Here is a 20,062-nt window from a genome sequence, read left to right as displayed (position 1 = left end):
AGAGAGAGAGAGGAGAGAGAAAGTGACGGGGAGAGGAGAGAGAGGGGGATAAAAATCTGACTTTTTTGGCCAAATTACCGTTTTGCCCTTCGCAGTTTTTAAACCATAACTTCTTCGTTACGGCTCCGATTCGGGTCTACTCCGTGTCGACGAACTCCTTTCGCCGCGCTCTACGCAATGGCGTAAGCGAATTTCCCAAATTCTTTCTCGATCAAAAAGTCAAATTTTTCCCCATTAAATAATGCGATGGCAAAATTGTCTTTTTGCAAGAAGATATTTTCCTTACTTTTTAGATATTTTCTTTCTTTTTAGATATTTTGTTTGGGTTATTACAAATAATCCCACAATCAATTCTTCAATAAAACTCCACTAGCAATTCTATTCACACCTAGCTTGAACTTGGACAAATATGTCTTCATCTTTTGGCTTTCCAACTTCCTACAGAAGATAAATTCACCTAATAAGTTCACCAAATTAATATAGAAAATTCATAAATTCAGTTGGTGAGAATAAAATGTAACAACAAGTGAAATTATATTTACTAAGCCAAAATTATATCATAAAGTCTCCAAAATAATATTAAAAAGATGTAATTTGAGACTCTCATCACAACCTCCAACCAGCTTACTGCTACTCCCTAGCAATTCAAGCGACTAACAGAAACTCAAATTTAAGTAAAAATGACAAAATAAAATATAAAAAAATAAACTAAAATAGCTAAGCCACTTTCGCGGGATACGATTGCATTTAGCATATGCAACAAGCCTTTAAACCCTTAGGTTACCCCTAAAGGATGAGTTGTAGTCTCGTGATGGTTTCCAGGGATGATACCCACAAACATCAAGTATGAAGCTAGCACAATTATTCAAAAACATGAAATAAAATAAAATTTGGAAAATAATTTCAACATCTGTCACCAACAAAAAGGACAAAGCACAAAGTCCAAATTTTCAATTCATGAACAACGTTAAAAGAGAGAACATTTATTTAACATTTCAAGTTAATCCCACCTCGAAGTCCAAATCATTTCTAATTAGCCAGTAAACTTTTCACATGTTTCCTTTGGTGTAAAGTGAACCAACACACTTGAGTGGCATTAGTTAAATTCCAATCACACCAACCTTTTGATCTCAAGAGTTGTCAAACTCCCTTGCAAGATACAAACCAAGGTTTTTATTTTAATAAACTATTTTTTTTCTCTATGTGGGCTGTGCAATGCTTAGCTCAATTAAGCTTTCTAATTAACCCATATAGCTAGTGTTAGGCTAGCGACTCTCAAACCAAAAAGGCTTTAAGGCACTAGGTGTAGAGACACCCTTAAGAGCTCAAAGGGCATGACCTTGTAGCAATAGGTCCCTCTCTCGATGATGAAAGAAGTTTTCGCCTTGTCATCCTCGTGCATCAAGATTTGGTTATAGCCGGAGTAAGCGTCCATGAAGCTGAGCAGCTGATTGCCAAAAGTGGAATCCACTAGTTGGTGGATTCTCAGCAATGGGAAGTTGTCTTTAGGGCATGCTTTATTGAGGTTGGTATAATCAACGCAGACTCTCTATTTGCTCTTTTCTTATTTTGCCACCAGAACAACATTGGCAAGCCATTCTGAGTAAAAGACCTCTTCGATGAAGCTGGCAGCTAGGAGTTTGTCAATCTGTGCTTCGATGATAGCAACCCGCTTGGGAGCGAAGTTGTGTCTTTTCTGTGCCACTGGCTTGTAGGCAGAGTTGACGTGAAGTCGGTAACAGATGATGTTCGGGTCGATGCCAGGCATGTCTGACAGTGACCATGCGAACATGTCTTTGTTGGTCTAGAGGAAGGTGGTAAGCTCCACCTTCTCGTCTGGGCTTAGGCACGAGCCGATCAGCGCTTTTTTGTCTAGATGGTCAGGATCCAAAAATATTAACTCGACATCCTCCTCGGGTTTCCATCCTTCTTCAGGAAAGACCTCTGGATGGATTTCCTTGGTTTGGTCCTGACGCTTTGATTGCTATAAGATAGCAAGATTCGATTGCTCAACCTCCTCCAGATCTGCCTGGCTCACAGGGAGGAACTACACTTGTTTGTTTTTCTTCAGCCCTTGGGCAGAGCATTTCCTCGCCATTGCCTGATCGCTGTTGATTTGGCCGACATCGCCCCCAGGGATTGGGTACCAGATTTTCTGATGTGTGGCGGAGGTGATGGCGTTGATTTTGCCCATTCATGGTCTGCCCAGGATGCCGTTGTAGGGTGAGACCTCATTAATGACTATGAATGTTTGCGAGCTGATTACAGGTGAGGAGTAAACGTCGAGGTCTATCGTGCCCATGGTAACTGTTGTTGCACCATTAAAGCTAGTCAACAATCTGGCTAATTTGTTGATCTTTGTCTCCAAGCCCATCTGTTGGATAACTACCAATTGCAGGATATTGGCTGCGTTGCCCTTGTCTGCGTGGATTTGGTCAACCATGGCCTGAGCAATTTGAATACTAATGACAAGGGCGTCGTTCTATGGCATGTCGAGGCCGATCAGATCTTTCTTTTGGAAGCCAATCACAGGATCGTCTTCTGCTGGTGGCAGGTCGGTCGAGATTTAGGAGATCACAGTGGCCTGTTTGATCTTCCTCTTCTTTTACTTGTTGGTCAGCCCAGACTCTTCGGAGTCGGCTAGGATTGTGTTATTTCTTATGACCTTCTGGGGCGGCTCCTTGGCGGTGTCACGATCTACAATCCGCTGGATGGCCTGCTTCGCAATGAATTTCGTGCAATGACCTTCTCTCAAGAGTTCTTCAAGATATGTTTTCAAAGTGAAGCAGTTATTCATAGTGTGTCTGTGCGTTCCATGGAAGGCACAATATTTGCTAGTATCCCTCTTGTCTAGATCTTTTTTTAAGGGTGGTGATCTTCTTACCTAAGGTTTGTTCTTCACTTGGGCTAAGATTTGATGTATGGGGATGGTGAACTTGGTGTAGTTCTCTCCTGCCGTAGCGTCCCCTTGTGGGTGCGACCTTCGCTTGTCCTTGTTCCTGTTGCGAAATCCATCGCTTCTTTGGCCTGCCCACTTAGTCGGCTGATCTTCCTACTTAGTAGACTTCTTTGCGGTAATTCGATCGTCATCCCAGAGCACATAGTGTTCCCCGATCGTGTAGACCTCTGCTAGAGACTGGTTGGGAGTGATGGTTAGCTTGCGGTACAAGTAGTGCTCAGCCGGAAGGCCTTTCTTGAAAGCAGAGGACGCGATTTAGTTGTCACATCCTACAATGTTGGCCTTTTCTGCTTTGAATCTCTTGATGTAATCTCGAAGGGATTCGTCGGACTTCTTGTGTAGGTTATACAGGTGGTCAAGGTTTTTCTTGATTGTCTGGTAAGAGGTGTATTCTTTGGTGAAGACGTAAGTCAGCTCCTTGAAGCTGCTGATCAACCCGGATGATAGAGTGTGGAACCAGTCTTGGGCAGCCCCTCACAAGGTCATCGCAAATGCCTTGCACATCAGCGCGTCGTCGGCCTTGTGGAGGATCATGACACTTTTGAAGTGTTTTATGTGGCTCTCGAGATCGGAATCCCCCTTGAAGTGTGTGAATGTGGGCGTTGAGAATTGCTTTGGGGGAGCAGCCTGCTCGATTTCGGCAGTGAAAGGCGTAGAGTTTGCATGGTCTATCTCCTTCCGTAGTGCATCTTCGAAATTTTCGCCGATCTTCAAGTCTGGAAGTCGATCATTCACAAGCTTATCTACGTCTTCCACACACATTGCTGGTCGGCCACGTTGGTGACCTTCATGAATTGTTCGATGTTGACTGACTTTCTCGTTGATTTTCGAGGATCAAACTTCTCGTATGTGCTGCCTAGGTGGCGTGTTGGTGGACTACGCCTGCGAAAGATTCTCTGTAGCTTGTCAACGAGAATCAGCTCTTCGAGAGTGTGTAGCGGAGCGCCTTTCCTCATGTCCTCATTGTGAAGGTTATCTAGTTGACCTCCCTGAGGGCCTAGCCTTTCATGAATGCTCCTCTCCGAGTAGACAATTGAACGCCTTTCTTCAAGATCCTCGTTGCGATGTTGTCTGGCTGACCTCTCTGGGGGCCTAGCCTTTGATGAACATTTTCCTATGGGCCCAGGCAGGGGCGGACGTCGAGCCGTGGGCCCATCCTTTCTCGCACGTTGTTCCTTAAACTCATTCTGCTCTGAGTGTGGCTCGCAGATGCTTGTGACATGTCGGCAAGCCGATCGCGTTGTTGTCCCTAGCCTTGTCTGCCCACTCCTGCTCGACCTGCTTGGTACCCGTCGAGCTGCCTACCGGTGCATTCATCCATCCTTCTCTCTTCACCCGGTTGTCCAAGGCCAAGGTTTTGAGCCAAGCTTATTTAGTTGAGGAGTTGCCTCATTAGATTGCTTTGGTCATCCATTCTCTAGGCTAGCTAGTCAACTCTCAGGTTAAGGTCAGATTGACTTCATGGATCGGGAGGAGAGAAATGGGTGGAGCCTAATTGCACACGGGCTAGGGTTTCTTTGGAGGTGTACGCGGGAGCGTGCGTTGACCGTGGAGGCAATGGAGGGAATGCTTGGAGTTGCTCCAAGATCGAGCCTAAGTCGGCGGTGGTGACGAGTCCACCTTGATGGGAAGTTCCACCATGTTCGGCAGCGGTGGCCGGTGCAGTGGTGAGAGGTGGCGATGCCATTATGTCGATCGCATGACCGCGGGTGGAGTGGCTTTGGGCCGTCACGGATTTAGCCATTGCTGCAGTTTTGCCTCTCGTCTTCTTGCTTCCAACCATGGTTGTTTGGAAGGCTTCGGTGGATTGCGAAATATAACAAATAAGAGGACCACACCAGGGGGGTGTTGACCAACGTCCCTCCGATGCCTAAATTAGTTCAACAGTTTGTAAGAAAAACACTAGCTAACTAGGGTACGGAGATGTGTTTAAGGTGTAAACCGGGCGGCCCGAGCCTTATGTAAAAGAGAGAGAGAAAATAGGTGGCTAGGGATTGAGAGAAATTTTCTGCAGAGTTTCAATAGAGATTTCAGACATACCGCAACCCTTGTGTGTGGCTATCCTTTTTTAGTGGTCTTTGAGGCTAGGGTTTCAGAGGAATAATTTCATAGATGGAAGGGAATTATTCCTCCCTTATTTGGAATTGATTTGATTAATTAGAGATTTGATTAATTATGGTAAATCAAATCCCTAATTGTGGTAGGTATCAAATCAAATCCTAATTTAATTAGGTAACTCCTCATTTAATTGGGAATTGTGGTAGGAATCAAATCAATTCTCAACCTAATTAGGTAACGTTCCATTTAATTGGGTAATCCCCAATTAAATTGAGTAACTCCCAATTAGGTTGATTAATTCCCAATTAGGTCAAATAATCCCCAAATGGAAGGAGTTATTTGACCTAGAGTCTGATTTAATTCGGTTCCCACACTCGTCACACATCGTTTTCCTCCACCCTTCGAGCCCCAACTCACTTTCCCACATACTCCCCAACTCACCCCTTCCTGCACGCCTCCCCACCTCCTTCCCCACCCCCGAACACCACATTGAAAACCCCAAAAATTGAACGACATGGTTTCATGGACGAGTATAATGCGGAATTGGCAAGGTTTCCTGTCGAGCTCTTGATTGGACTGATGACCAACTCATGGGTGTTTATGTTAGCGATCTAGAGCCTGACCTTCGCGACGACGTACTCCTCCAGCAACCAACCACTTTGACAGAGGCCAAACGCCTCACCCGCGCTCTCTATAATCAGCGTGCCACTAATTGCTCCACCCACCGCAACCGAAATTCTAGAGCGGCTTCGAGCATTCCTTCCCATTCGTTTGCTCCTGCCAATCCCTTGGGGTCTTCTAGCACCCCCACTGTTCGTCGTTTCTTGGCTGCTGAAGTGTACGAACATCGGGAAAAAAAATCATGTTCCAATTTTGATGAACCGTTTCGTGCTGGACACCGTTGTAAAAGCGTCAACTTTTGATGATTGAGGTTGATTGGGAACCTCCAGCCACCTCATTTGAGGACATCAGTGCCCATGAAATTTGTGCTAGTGAATCTCTGCCGTCAGTTACCACCTCTGACTTAGAGCCCTCCATTTCCATTCAGACACTCACCTCATCGGCTCTGCCTGCTCCCGCACTATGCACATTGTGGGTCATGTGGCTTCATTGGTTGGAATTTCAAAAATAAAATCATGATATTCAGGGCTACTGGCAGAGTGCATTGCTTAGTGGGCCAAACCTCTATTACCACTTTCTTGGGGGACTCCGAGCCTATCACCAAGATATTGGCCCAAGAGAAACAAGGTTTTATCGCTCAGCTTGTGGCACTTGACAACCCTATTCCTCTAACAACATCTTCTACTGCTCTTGGCCCTCTTTTAGCCAAGTTCACCGAGCTCTTTTCTGTGCCCACTAGTCTTCCACCTTTCAGACTACTAACCATTGGATTCCACTTAATCTAGGCACCCAACCAGTGAATGTCAAGCCATATAAGTAGCCACATTTTTAGAAATCTGAGATTGAAACTATTGTCTGTGAAATACTTGCTATTGGTCTTGTCCAGCCCAGTTGCAGCTCCTATTCATCCCCTGTTCTCCTTGTTAAGAAAAAGGATGGGTTTTGGCGTCTTTGTGTGGACTACCGTTGTCACGCCTCGATCCGGAAATAATATTCCAGAATTAGGGTACTTTAATTGAAATAAATAAATAAAAAGACTGAAAAATTGATTAAAATACATTACCACTATATATATATATATATATTATAATAATCTTAAAAATGTACAAGATATAAATAAAAGTTTATCACTCTAAACTAATCCAACTTCTCTGGTTTCGGCTTTGTCTTGCCCACTAATTGATTTGAAAAATAAAATAGGTGAGGGATGAGCAAACCACCGCTCAGTGAATAGATTATGTAATATGTCAATCAAGCAATGTCATTTTACACATTCTAGAAAAATATAATAAAAAGATACATAATCCAAATCATATCACATCATTACTTCATATCTTGGTTATCCTTCACAAATTGTACCCAGTACGTGACCCCTATTGGCCTCATTGCCCTATGTCCCCATCTGTTACATTTATCCTTCGGATACCGTGTCACTGAAGTTCTCATGTTTCATGAATAATACATACTTCATAAAAACTCCAAATAATATATATTGTGTGAAATATTGCACAAATTAGACATGCTTGACTTGAAAATCGAGAGAGGTTTGTAAATAGAATAAACTCATGATTTTCACATTTATGACAAAATAAGAACTTTTAGAACATATTACATACCACTCACCATGATAAGTATGAAATATTGCAACACACACACACGCTCTTCCATCTTGTTTCTTTTTCTTCCTTCTCTCTCTCTCTCTCTCTCTCTCTCTCTCTCTCTCTCTCTCTCTCTCTCTAACACTACTTCATTGTAGAAATCTATCTTAAAGGATTGGAATGAATGATTGAAGTAAGGAAGCATGATACTTATAGGAGAGACTACGGATGCAACCAAATAATATTTATATATACAATATTTTAAACCACCAAAAGATAAGATAGAAAAGTAAGATGATATCACAACACCACCACCAAAAGATAAGATAGAAAAGTAAGGGAATAATGTGAGTCATCCACCTTTGGTAAATAATATCAAAACACCACTTGTTACTAGCATGCAAGATGGCATGGCAATGATGATTTGATTAAACCCAATTCTAAGTCTCTACACGTGGAAAACAAGAATGGTGTCATCTTTCAACTAAAGGGATAATCTCATACCAGGCTTAAGATTTAATAACATATAAGTCTTCACAATAAATATTTAAATAAGAAAAATTCATAAAAATACGACTGTGCCCATTAAAGAGAACATAAAAGTACTTTTTGACCCCTGAATTTACATACATAATCAACACTGCTAACGAAAGTAGAATTAATGGACAACTAGGGGCGGAGGTACTCTAGACCCTGAGGTGGCCTTGGCCCCTCCACAATTTGTTCTTAACACAGTAAAGCTTGGGTTTTATTTCATATATTTAACAATGCAAACCATATAACCCCAACACCCCCCCCCCCCCCCCCAACCAAATTGCAATCCATAATAACTTTGTTTATAATTATATGTAAAATGTTTGTGGGCTCATTACACAACTGACATAAAAAAGGAAGTATTAATCCTCTAATAATCAAAGCGATGAGCCAAGGGAATAGAAAATAGTTTGACCAAAAAAAAAAAAAAAGGAATGGAAAATAAATAGTTTAAAGGGAAATGAGATTTTATCATGAGAGTTTTCTGTTTTGATACATGAATTGAGTACAAAGTTCTAAAAAATGTCCATTTTTTCTTATATATTATTGATGTAAGATTGATTTTTTTTTTCTTTCTATACTTGTATTACAGTTTGGCCCCCTACACATATAATCCTGGCTCCGCCACTATGGACAACATCAACCTTTTTTACTTCGAGGACAAAAATACAAATTAAGTCTAAGTTAAGGGACTATGGCAACTAAAACACCTAACTTATTGTATTTTAAAATGTTGTTTTTTAATTTATTATTTATTGTGAGCGTGTGCCAATTGTTTTTTATTTATTTTTTTCTTTTAATATTAAAAAAGATAATGGGTAGTTGTGTTTTATAAAAATATGATCCATTATTTGATTTTGTTTTAATATAAAAAGTGTGAATTTATAGTATTATTCTTATTTAATTAATAATTTTAATTCTTAATATTTGCATTAACTAAGGGCAATTTCTGGTATTTTGAATGTTTGGCCATTTTTTACCTTTTGCTATATATAAAAATTAGGGAAATAGCTCAAAATGCCACCCTTTTTATAATTTTTTTTTAAAATATCACCCCTCCCCTAAAATTTTAAAACTATCACCTATAACTACATTTTTATTGTCCACTAGCTGCACACATATCATTTTTTCAGAAATTTTGTTCTTTCTCACCTCTCTTGGCTCCGTCTCTCTCTATCGCTCAGCTCTCAATCTCTCTTTGCTCTGTCTCTCTATCGCTCAACTCTCAGTCTGTCTTCGTTCAGCTCTCAATCTCTCTTCCATCTTTCTCAGTCTGCGCAGCTCTCTCTCTCTCTCTCTCTCTCTCTCTGACGCAGTGGTCTTCCTCCGTCAGCAGTGTCTGTTCATTGAAGCTTAACTCCACCGTTCGCATCCATAAGGTATGGTTCATCATCATTTTCTTTGGGTTTAAGGGTTTTTTTGAAGTTGGCTTAGGGTGTATGGTTTCTATGAAATTGGTTTAGGGGTTTCTTCAAAATTGGTTTAGGGTCTAGGGGTTTCTCTGAAATTGGTTTAGGGTTTATGGGTTTCTATGAAATTAGTTTAGGGGTTTCTCTGAATTTGGTTTAAGGTTTCCCTGAAATTGTCTGATTGTGTTGATTCCTTGTTTGAAACAGTGAAGGAGTGTGTTCTTTGTTCTTTGTTTGAAACTACTATTATTTTCCTGTTGTTATTGGTATCGTATTGCTGTTTTATTGCTGTTGGATTGCCATGTTAGTGGTATTATATTGGCATCGTAGTGCTGTTTTATTGCTAGTTTATTATGGTTTTATTCTCGTTCCATTGTAGTTTTAATGGTTTTGGCGATTTATGCAATTGGATTATGTGTTTGTTTGTTGTTTTGTTTCATCCAAAGAAGGGAAGTTGTAGGTATTCATTTATAGTCTCTACATTAGGCACCCTTCGAAGATCACATATTACCGACTCAAGCTTGCGATTGAGGCATATATATGAGGTAAATATGATAATGTCAGTGAATTGAGTTCAGTGTTCACTTATCACTTGGGAATTCACTGTGCTCCTTAATTATGTCAAGAAATCCTTTATATGAAGATGCAGACATCGAAGCTGTGCTAGAGGTGCTTTATATGGTCATCCATTCATTTTGATAGAGCTATTTGGTTTTGGTATTCTATGTAGCAAGGTGAAATAATTTCCAGGGTCTTCGGCCATGTTGTACATGGTAAAATGTAATATTGTACAGTCGGTGGCGGTGGCTAATTGCCTTACATGGCACATAAACTATTTCCATTTTTGGGTTTTGTTTTCGAGTTGCAATCGTGGTTAGCATACTTATTCTTTAGATTGTGAACTATTTCGTACTGCTCGATATATAAACATACTTGCTCTTTATGGAGGTATAACAATTTATTTGTTTGAAACGATGTGTTCATTTCCACTGATTACTACTCTTTTTTGTATCCATTTTTTACATTTGGTCCATGTAGTTTTCTTTATTTTTCTGTGCTTAATCCAATCATATATAGAACACAAAATTTGCGTAATGGGTAGAAAACTTAAAGGTCAAAAAATGGACATATGGCAAAACTGAAAAACAAAGGAAGTGCATAATTCGTTTTTGCCTAAAACACAATAAAATGGCGATACCTTGGTGATACAGTAGCAATATAGAGGCGATAGAAGGGTGCTAGAAATTGTTGTTTATGTTTATTTTGGGTTTCTTGTTTTGTTTCATTTCATTTACTTATCTTGACTCATTACTAATTAATAATTGGAGGATTACGAGATTAATTTATGTTAATTATTAAGACAAGAATTACATATATGAAGATTAAGCCGAACAACATCCATATTTTAGATATGCAAAATAAATCGCCACCAAACCCTAACAATACTATCCCGTGAAGGGAAAACCAAGGCTACACTTTCATATCGCTTCATAAAAAATTTGACATCATCGTCGTCCTCAATCTTTATGTGCTTCCACTCATTCGAGGCCACCAAAACTGAGAATTTTAAGCAAACATTGTCTTCCCTGCAGTTTGTATTACCAATCTGATGCACACGATCCAACAGTTCAGCAAATGTGATGGTCCGTGGAACTATTAAGCCTTTTGAGTCACTCCCTTCATATTTGCACATCTTCTTTGAGGTTACCCATTTTCCATTGTAGCAAACCAGAATAACAATTGTCTCCATTTCTGACCATGACAAAACAACATTTTATTACCACAATACAACCACAACAAGCAGACAATATAATAGCAATATAAACAAATATAACAACAATATAATAGCAATATAACAGCAACAATACGACAACAAAATAATAGGAACACAACAACATCCACTACATCAAATGGAAAATCCTAAGTTTCAAGATTCACATATCCAGATCAATCTAAATGCAATTGGTAAAAACCCAGATGGATGAGCATGAAGATTCAAAAAACCTAATCGAAAGCAATTAAACCCAAAACCAATTTAATAGAAACCCAAGCAATCAAAACAAAACAAATTTCACATAATCCCACATATATTAAGAAAATGACCATCAACCCTACCTTTTCGAGGTCGACGATCTAGTAGAGCTTCAAGGTTGCAAGCAGTTATTCAGAAGACATACCTAACTATGGGGTCGAGGGAGGGGTTCATGATTCAAAACACAGAGAGAGAGAGAGAGAGAGAGAGCTGCACTAAACAGAGAGACAGAGATTTGCGCTAGAGCAAAGAGAAAGACAGAGAGCTGCGCTAGAGAGAGAGAGCAAAGAGACAGACAGAGAGACAGACAGAGAGAGAAAAGGAGGCTGAGCGAGTTGAGAGAGAACCAAATTTCTGAAAATGTGATATGGGTACAATCAGTGGACAATGAAGATATATTTATAGGTGATAGTTTTAAAATTTTTGAAGAGGGGTAGTATTTTCATAAAAAATTATAAAATATGTGGTATTTTGAGTTATTTCCCTAAATTATTTACCTTGCTTTTGATAAAAAAAGAAGGAAAAAAAAAGAAAAAAAGAGGAGCCTCCTCTTAACGCAGAAGACCACCATATGCGGATTTTTCTGAGTCTTATTCTTTACCTGCCTCTGCTCTGTGTCTATGTGAGCTTCGAAAAAAAATTTAAGGCCACCATATATCACCATGACCAGTCCCCCTGAAAATCCTGACTTGACCATGGCCCCAGTTGAAGAAGAAGTTCCTCAACAAAACCAAAACCTTGATTCTGAATCTCATTCCCAATCTAAAACCCTAACCCTAGAACCCACTCAAGACCCAGAAGTCCAACAAAACCCTCTTCAATTGGATGCAAACAAACCCAAACCAGAGGAATTTCCCGTCCGATCTCCTCGTAGTACTACCATAACCTTCTATCGCCGAACAGGAACGAAGCGAAAGAAGTTGGGCCAGAAGCGAAGAGCTGCTGTTGCAGGAAAGAAGTCTGAGCAGAAGCTTCAGATTCAGAAAGAATCCCTAAACCCCATTCCGTTCGTACCCGTCAAAAGTCTCGACTTTGAGAAACACGAGAAGCTCCTCAAATGGCTGAACTTGTGGGATTTCGTTCATATCGACTTCGATCGGACTATTCGAGTTGACCTTCTTGCCGAATTGATCTCCCACTTCAACCCTAACATGCGGGGTAGCTATGTCAATGGGGTCAAGATTATGGTCAACCGGGCCGACTTGGCAAGGGCCTTGAAGCTGCCGGTGAAGAAGAGTGCAGTGGCGGATGGCGCTGAGGAGCCTCCTGCTGCTTCCGAGGAATCGATAGCTTTCATTGAAGAGTTTGTATCGAATTGGGTGCTTTTGCACGAGGATACGTGGATGATGCCGAGCGAGGTTTTGAATTGGACTAAAGCAATCAAAGAAGGGCACTTTGGGAAGGTGGATTGGGCTGGTTTGATTTGGTTTATGGTGGAGAAGGAGTTAGCTCAGGCGCCCAAATTGGGGGATTGTTACTATGCATCGCATTTGCAGTGTTTGATAAAATCGCAACGCGAGGAGTTGTTAATGGTGAAAGCACAAGAGCCTACGGTTCATGTTGATCTGGATGTGGATGTGGATATGGATGCGGATGCGAAGGAGGAAGAGGAGGAAGATGAAGAGGATGGTAATGGGGATGTGAAAATGGGTGGGGAGAATGATGTTAAGGGATTTGGATTGGAAGAGAAAAACATTGAATTGTGTCTTGGGCAAGAGAATGTGGATAGAGCTGATGTTGGGCAAGACAATGTGGAGAGAGCTGATGTTGGGCAAGACAATTTGGAGAGAGCTGATGTTGGGCCAGATAATGTGGAGAGAGATGATGTTGGGCAAGAAAATCTCGAGTTTAGTGTTGAGAAGGTGCATGTAGGGGTTGAGGATGCAATGAATTTTGAAGAATGTAAGGTGGAAGAGCATGGACAATGGCTTTTAGATGGGAAGAGTAATGTAACCGAACCTTGTTTGCAGCGTTGTAATAATCTTGGTGTTAAGAGTTTGGGTTTTGGGGAAGAGGTTGGAGGAGTAGAGGAAGAAGGAAATGAAGAGGAGGAAGAAGGCGAAGAGGAGGAGGAAGAGGGAGGTTTTCACCTTTCACTCAAGGGTATGCCATTAGAGGGGTTGCCTTCGGGTAGTCTTATTCAGGCAATGGAAGCTGCACAAATTCCTCTTAGTTCTGGTATGCCAATGCGAGATCATTTCTCCGGGGAGTTTGTTTCTTCAAGGGATGATAGCCGAATGCTTCCTGGTAGTTCCTCACTCTTTGGAAGTGGTCTCAAGAGAGAGCTTATGCACGAGAATGCCAACTCTCATCACCCTCTCAATGGTAATAAGCGGTTGAGGATTGATGGCCCTTGGGATGGTAAGCTTTCTGGTGAATTTGAGACTTGTATGGAGCAAATGCAGCACTGGATGGAAAAAGCTAGAATGGTGTATGTGGAGAAAGAACAAGCTTGCGAGGAATCTACTGTTCACCGGCAGATGTTAATGGATGGATTGCAGCAAAGGGATGAGATGATTGATCACTTGCATAAGGTCAAGGCTGAAGAGCAGCATAAGAGAGAAGTGGAGGTGTATCGTCTTGAGCGTGAGCTCTATGTAATGGGAAATCTCTTGGATGGCTATAGGAAGGCTTTAAAGGAAACACAAAAAGCATTTGCTGAATATAGAGCACGTTGTCCACAGGCAGATGAGCCACTCTACAGGGATGTTCCTGGGTCTGGGGGCCTTGTTTTGAGCACTATGGAATTGGAAAAGCAACGCCTGAAGAAAGAAGAAGAAGAGAGGATGAACCGTCAGTTGATTGAAAAAAAGATTAGAGACTTTGAAGCTGGGTGGATTAGCAACTTTGAAGCACACCACAAAAATGTTGAATTATTGAGTAACAGGTTGCCGGATGTAGACAATGAAGTGAAACTTCTTCATGAACGGCTTGCAAAACGGAGGACTGCAAAATTAACAGAATCTGCCCCAAATGATACAGAATGATGCATGGTAAGTCATCAATTTGTGTTATCAATGTGTAAAACGTATATAGCTTTAGTTAGTTATTTGATGTGACTTTGTCCTGATGTTGTGATGCAGTATCCCCATACCTTATAATCAGACAAAAGCGTTAATATCTAAAAGTGAATCTGAGATCATTCTATTATTTTTAATTCCCAAACTTGATTCTCACGGTGTCTGGATTTTGGGAATTTTCATATAAATGATAACATTTTTCGAACTTTTCTTGCATCTATATATCACTGTGTGATGATATGATCTTACTGCAGTTTGACTCAATAGTCTATCTTTGAAATGAAAAGAATAGATTGGACCACGGCGCAAATCTACTTAATCTTTTAGAGTTCTTCTACACCACTACAATCCCAGTTGCCTTGTCTAACTACTTATATTGGATAGGGAAATTGTTTTGAGATTAGGTCCAGGCGCGGCGCCGGCCGGGCACATGATGTTGTGGAGAGGAGAGTTTCTTCCCATGGAGAAAGATGCATGTTCCAAAGCCCCTCTTAGGTTAACCCCCTTTTTATCTGGACATTAACCCCTTGGTGGATCATCTTTTGGTGCATGGTCCGCTGGCATGGGGATGGTTGAGGCTTTTGCTTTGCTTGGAGTTCTTGGGTGATCCTGAAGAGAACAAAGGGGTCTTCCTTTGAGATTCTTGTCATGGAAAGTTTAAGAGAGAGAGAGAGAGAGAGAGAGAGAGAGAGAGAGAGAGAGAGAGAGAGAAGATTCATTGAAGAATGTGTCCCAGTCTTATATATTTCTCCTACTGGTTTGGCAGGTGTTGACAGTCAAAAGAAAAGAAAGTTTCAGTTAATGTGCATCTATACTTGTTTAATCAGTGTAGTGGAAATTATGGATCCAGTGGTGGTGGTAGGGTGGTAGTGTTGGCCCCTTCACCCATGACGATGTCAATTTCCTAATTGGCATTGGACTTTCTTATACAATCATCTCCATCATATAGGTGGCATCATTTGTAGTGATGGTTTTGCTGCCAATGCTGTGCCCAGAAAATTTAGTGCTATTTGTCTTAGCATCTTCACTGGAAACCCCACTGAGTCATGGAAAAGGCTTTATGCCTATAATAGTTTTTGCTTACATACAAGATTGTGAGCTGCTTTTCTTTACTAGCGTATTGGCATATGAGACACTGTACACATGCACTGCACACCCAAGCACTGGTGCCTGAATCCAAGTGTCCTAGTAATTCATTTATGGGGGCACAAGAGGTGCTGGAATTGTTTTCATGAGGTGGTCATTCTTTTGTTTTCATGAATCTCTTGTTATTTTCAATCACTTTTACATGTGATGGTTTTTTGGCAGGCTGGTGAGTGTTGAGTTCTGCAAACACATGCCACAAGCCTGGTGCAAGTTCGGACAGGATGGGGAGGAGGCGATATACGTACGGAAGATCTGTGCACTGTTTGTAGTTGACTCTAACGTTTTGCTTTACTGGTAGTCTGCTTTATATTAGAGGTATAACTAGCTTGTATGGTATCCGTAAATATATTAGGATTTTATGCTTATCTTTGTTGGGCATAATTTCAATTTGCGTAACATTTGAAGCATGCATGCCTATAGGTTAGTGAACCAGCGAAGGTTTCTTTTGAAAATATATTTGGTTTTGATATCAGTCATGTTTGCAGGGCATGGTCTTAGTAATGGCCTTTAAACTCAAGTATGAAGCCATTGAAGCGGATCTATCTGGTCTGCTGGAACTTGTAATTATACCTACTGATCATACTTGTGCCTTAAGTTAGTGAGATTGGCTTTATTATGCTATTCATTGTGGTGTTTATAAATCAGAATTTTGCTATTCTCATCTGCTGGCCTGCTGTGCTGCCTTTTAAACCTTGGGGTCCTGTTTGAATGAAGTGAGAACAGGATTTGGGGCCAATCAAGGCACTTCTTAAATTTTATTTTTTTGCAAGTGTATTTTTTTATATTTATTTTTAAATATAAGTGATAGTTTAAATTATTCTAAATTAAATTAATCTACGGGGAGGGGGAAGCAAGGCAGGATCACTGCCTTCGGCAATTGGCCTAACCAACATCTTCTGCAACTGGCCTATGAGTGGTGTTAGGTTCGAACTCTTGTGTTATATTAAAAATGCATGTGTGAGAAACCTCCCTTCTTTCAATATCGCTTATATAAAAATAGAAAAGAAAGTGAACTGAAAATGACACAATTTAGGACTCGATGCAATTGAAATATCAATATTGGAGAGAGCGAGCAAGCAAGAAAACCAACATAATGAAACGTCCGATATCCCGGGGACATTACAACTTGCAAAAAGAGAGAAACTTCAATAAGAGCATTGAATAGAATACTCCTTGGAATGGTTTTCACATAAATGAATTATTTGGATTTAATTCAATTCTGTAAATTGTTTCCTTCCAATATGAACCAAAACGGAATTAGAAAACAGAAATTTGAAATAGAAGTAACTCAAAACCGAAAACAAAAAACAAAATGAGCATTTCCTTCCAACTCCATATCTCTGATTGGATGCAACAAAACTAATAAAAAATTGGGGTCACCGAACGCATATCCAATCAGCAAAAACTTCTACTAATCACGAATATTTTTTGGTGGTAGAACCGCTTATTTCCAATCAGCACCAAAGCGAACCGCCTGCTCTGGATATTATTGTGTGTGTTGACCTCTTTATTCTTCAAGGGGCCTCCGCTCTTCGTCTCCAAGTACAAAATCTATAAATAGCACACCACAAAACTCGGATCCATATTCACAGAAAGGAAATCAAAACCCAGAAACAAAGATGGACGACAAAGAAGATACCAACAGAGTTGGCGAAATCGAGGAATCGGACCCGAAACCCGACGGGTCATCCCGGAACCCGAATCCGAATCCTAAAACCGCGAGGACGAAGGTTCCGGAAGTGGAGGTCTACTTGTATCGGCGAGGCAAAGGCCCGATCGACACGTTCAGGACGAGCCTCGGGGGTTGGGACCAGAACCAGTTGGAGGTCCGAGACATTCTCGACAAGTTCGGCTTCAAATCGCTTTACGCTTTCAATACCGGGTCGGGTCGCGGCGTTCCGATCCGGTTTAACCCCAGGAACGGCAGGTCTATGCTGGCTTATAAAGATGGATCTACGGTTCACATTGACGGAGAGCCCAAGGTACTTCATTTCTATTTCTATTTTTCTTTTTAATTTTATGAAAACCCAATTTGTGAAATTAATCGAAGTAAGTTTCTGTTTGATTGCCTAGAAAATTTGGTTGCATTGGGTAGAAATAAATGTAACTTTAATGTGGTCATAAGAGATACTGAATTTGAGTGTGAGATAGAATAGATAGAGAAGTGTTTGACATTTAATGCGGAATTTTTCATATTGAGAATGCTTTGTTAAGGCAATTTATATTTTCATGGTTTGCAGCCATGATATTCCAACTATATGAAATAAATGAACTAGGCTGCAGGTCACTCTCAATTAGCAATAGGCTAAAGAATTTTTATTTTTATTTTTATTTTAATAGAAGCAAGATATATTATAGCAATTTACTTCGTTGAATTTGAGCCATCAATTTCCATGCTTATTTTCTGTTCTTTTGTTTACATGACATTGTGTTTGCAGCCTAAGAATGGATGTGATTTTGACTATTGAGTTCACCTAAAGAACTTGCCGGATTCATCTTATAGGTTTTGATCATTTATATGATAGACACTGAGTTTTACAACCACATATTCCTAAACAGTAGGATTTCCCAGCATTTTTCTTGATGAATTCTTTTTCATTTGTTGGAAAATTTGGCATCAAAGTAATAATTTGATCTTTCAAAATAAGACTCCATCTCTTAATCAAGCCATTAGTCATATTAAATTTCTCTTGTAACATTTGTACCCAAAAAAAAGGCACAAAATATTGTCCTCCAATTTGGTTAGGTAAATAATAACCTAATAGCTGTATTTAATAATAACAGTCTGAGGTTTAGGTTGAGATGTAAAGGGTTATGTATGCCTATTTTAGTTTAGAAATATAAAAGAAAATTTAATGGAAAGACCCAAAAGAAATAACCAAAATTTGAAGTAATTTTGGATATTTCCATAGGAAATCCAGAGATACTGAAGAGAAGAGATTAGAGGCGAAGTTGAACAAGCATGAGAAACAGCTGAGAGAAAGGGAGATGCATTTGAACTGAAGATTTGCTGAATCAAACTCAAATATTGTATAACAAACATGAAAATCCACATATTTGGGACACAAGAAAACAAAAGCTAAAGGAAGAACCAAAGGTAGTAGCTCAAGACCACATAATTAACCCTTACCCAAAAGTTAATTTAAAGATTCCATGAAGCAGTAACTCATAGTGAGACAATCCAAAATGGGTTCCTACAGTTTGGGGTTTCTTGGTGTTCGTCTGACAAAAACAGGACCCCTTTCCTAAAAGTCAAAATGCAAAAGTTCCCGTAAAGACCCTGCAGGATTCATCTTATAGGTTTTGATAATTTATATCATAGACACTGAGTTTTGCAACCACATATTCCTTTTTAAAAAAAGGATTTCACAGCATTGTTACTGTGGGTCTTCGCTCGTTTTTCATTTTTATGGTCAGAAACTGTTGCTATTAGCACAGCACCACATACTTTCTTATGTGTTTATTGTCTATTTCATGAGTAGTCTGTCAGGATCTCCTGTATCTTTTGTCTTTCCACCCTCGCATTTCCTTCTAAAAGACAAATAATTTGATTTTCTCCCATGTAAAGGAATGCTCTGCAGGTGGACTGTTTACAATTTATTTGCCACAAGATTCTTTGATATGCATTATGTTGCAGACAGTGGAATGTTGCAGTGACATGTGATATGTCTTTTGGTACTAATTTTCCTACTTAATTCTTCTCTAAATGCAGGATTCCTTGATCCAACCGGTGACAAAAATCTTGCTTGGAGTAGCTGTTATAACCGTCTTGATAACCTTGGTTTTGAGAGATCCTCCAGAGTGGGTCCAAAAATTGAACATCTCTGGCTTGAATTTTCCTCCTTGGATCATTGCTCTGGTGGTAATAGTTTTTACTCGGATGAGGAAGAGAACCGGAGATTTGCTGAAAAAGTATGGTTGGTGAAAGGCGCCATTGATGCTTTCCCTTTTATGGCCTTTTTGTTTCTCAAATTTTGTTAAAAAGAATTTGATTCAGTATCAACTGAATTTTGATGATGAAGCAAGTGATGCTCATCTGGACGTCGTCATAACTGTAATTGGCGACAGGCTGCACTGAAAGATAAATGTGGTTATGAAATACCAAACCTCGGAAACAACATTCATAAAATTCTTGTTGCAACATTAAGATTCAAAACAATAGATAGATAAATGGGTGATTATCAACCGATGCATTATATAAAATGCATCCAGACGGTAAATTAACTGGTTTATAAATAGTTACATTATTTTTCAAAATTTTTTTTAAGAGTTACCTCGATGAAAAATTGTCGTCTCAGACGACACTCACCTATACGACGGTTTAATGAACCTCTCAGAATTCCAGTCTATTACATGAGGTAATTTAGAACTTAGATATGCTAAATAAGAGAAGACTGCATAATTGAAGGAGATTGCACACTATCAAGGAGATTATTCCACCCTGCACACAACAGAAAAGAGCAGTTGAAATAGTCACGTAAGTTGTGTGAATAAGAATCAAACCATTATAAGAAAACTAGGTCTAATGAGCTCGTAGCTCTTGAAGTGCAAATTTCATGTGAACCTGGCCATAAGCACGCAACTACGTTTGAAAGTGCAAACCATTATAGAAGTATCACGACCGCAAATTTGAGTAGACTACTTTTGATCAGCTAGGTCTAATAAAAAAACAATTCAGTGTATCT

General features: G+C 39.9%; 2 protein-coding genes across 3 annotated transcripts; both read left to right on the top strand.

Annotated features, from left to right (window-relative positions):
• The first annotated feature begins 11,738 nt into the window (after nt 1-11,738).
• Nucleotides 11,739-16,113, top strand: LOC117637081. Of its 2 annotated transcripts, XR_004587142.1 has the most exons (3): nt 11,739-14,204; nt 15,540-15,692; nt 15,863-16,113. XR_004587142.1 is itself a non-coding variant. In XM_034371853.1 (2 exons), the coding sequence occupies exon 1, from the start codon at nt 11,874-11,876 to the stop codon at nt 14,196-14,198; it is 2,325 nt and encodes a 774-aa protein (XP_034227744.1). In that variant the 5' UTR covers nt 11,739-11,873; the 3' UTR covers nt 14,199-14,204; nt 15,540-16,113. The 2 variants fall into 2 exon arrangements, 1 of the variants encoding a protein (XP_034227744.1); XM_034371853.1 differs by having other exon boundaries at nt 15,540-16,113.
• A 582-nt stretch (nt 16,114-16,695) lies between these two features.
• LOC117636302 lies at nt 16,696-19,562 on the top strand. Its single transcript, XM_034370739.1, has 2 exons — nt 16,696-17,359; nt 19,090-19,562. The coding sequence occupies exons 1-2, from the start codon at nt 16,997-16,999 to the stop codon at nt 19,300-19,302; spliced, it is 576 nt and encodes a 191-aa protein (XP_034226630.1). The 5' UTR covers nt 16,696-16,996; the 3' UTR covers nt 19,303-19,562.
• The last annotated feature ends 500 nt before the right edge of the window (nt 19,563-20,062 follow it).

Source organism: Prunus dulcis, chromosome 8 (assembly GCF_902201215.1).
Source record: "Prunus dulcis chromosome 8, ALMONDv2, whole genome shotgun sequence".
Lineage (NCBI taxonomy): Eukaryota > Viridiplantae > Streptophyta > Magnoliopsida > Rosales > Rosaceae > Prunus > Prunus dulcis.
The sequence above is the reverse complement of the archived record's forward strand: the minus strand, read 5'-3'. Positions and strand labels throughout refer to the sequence as shown.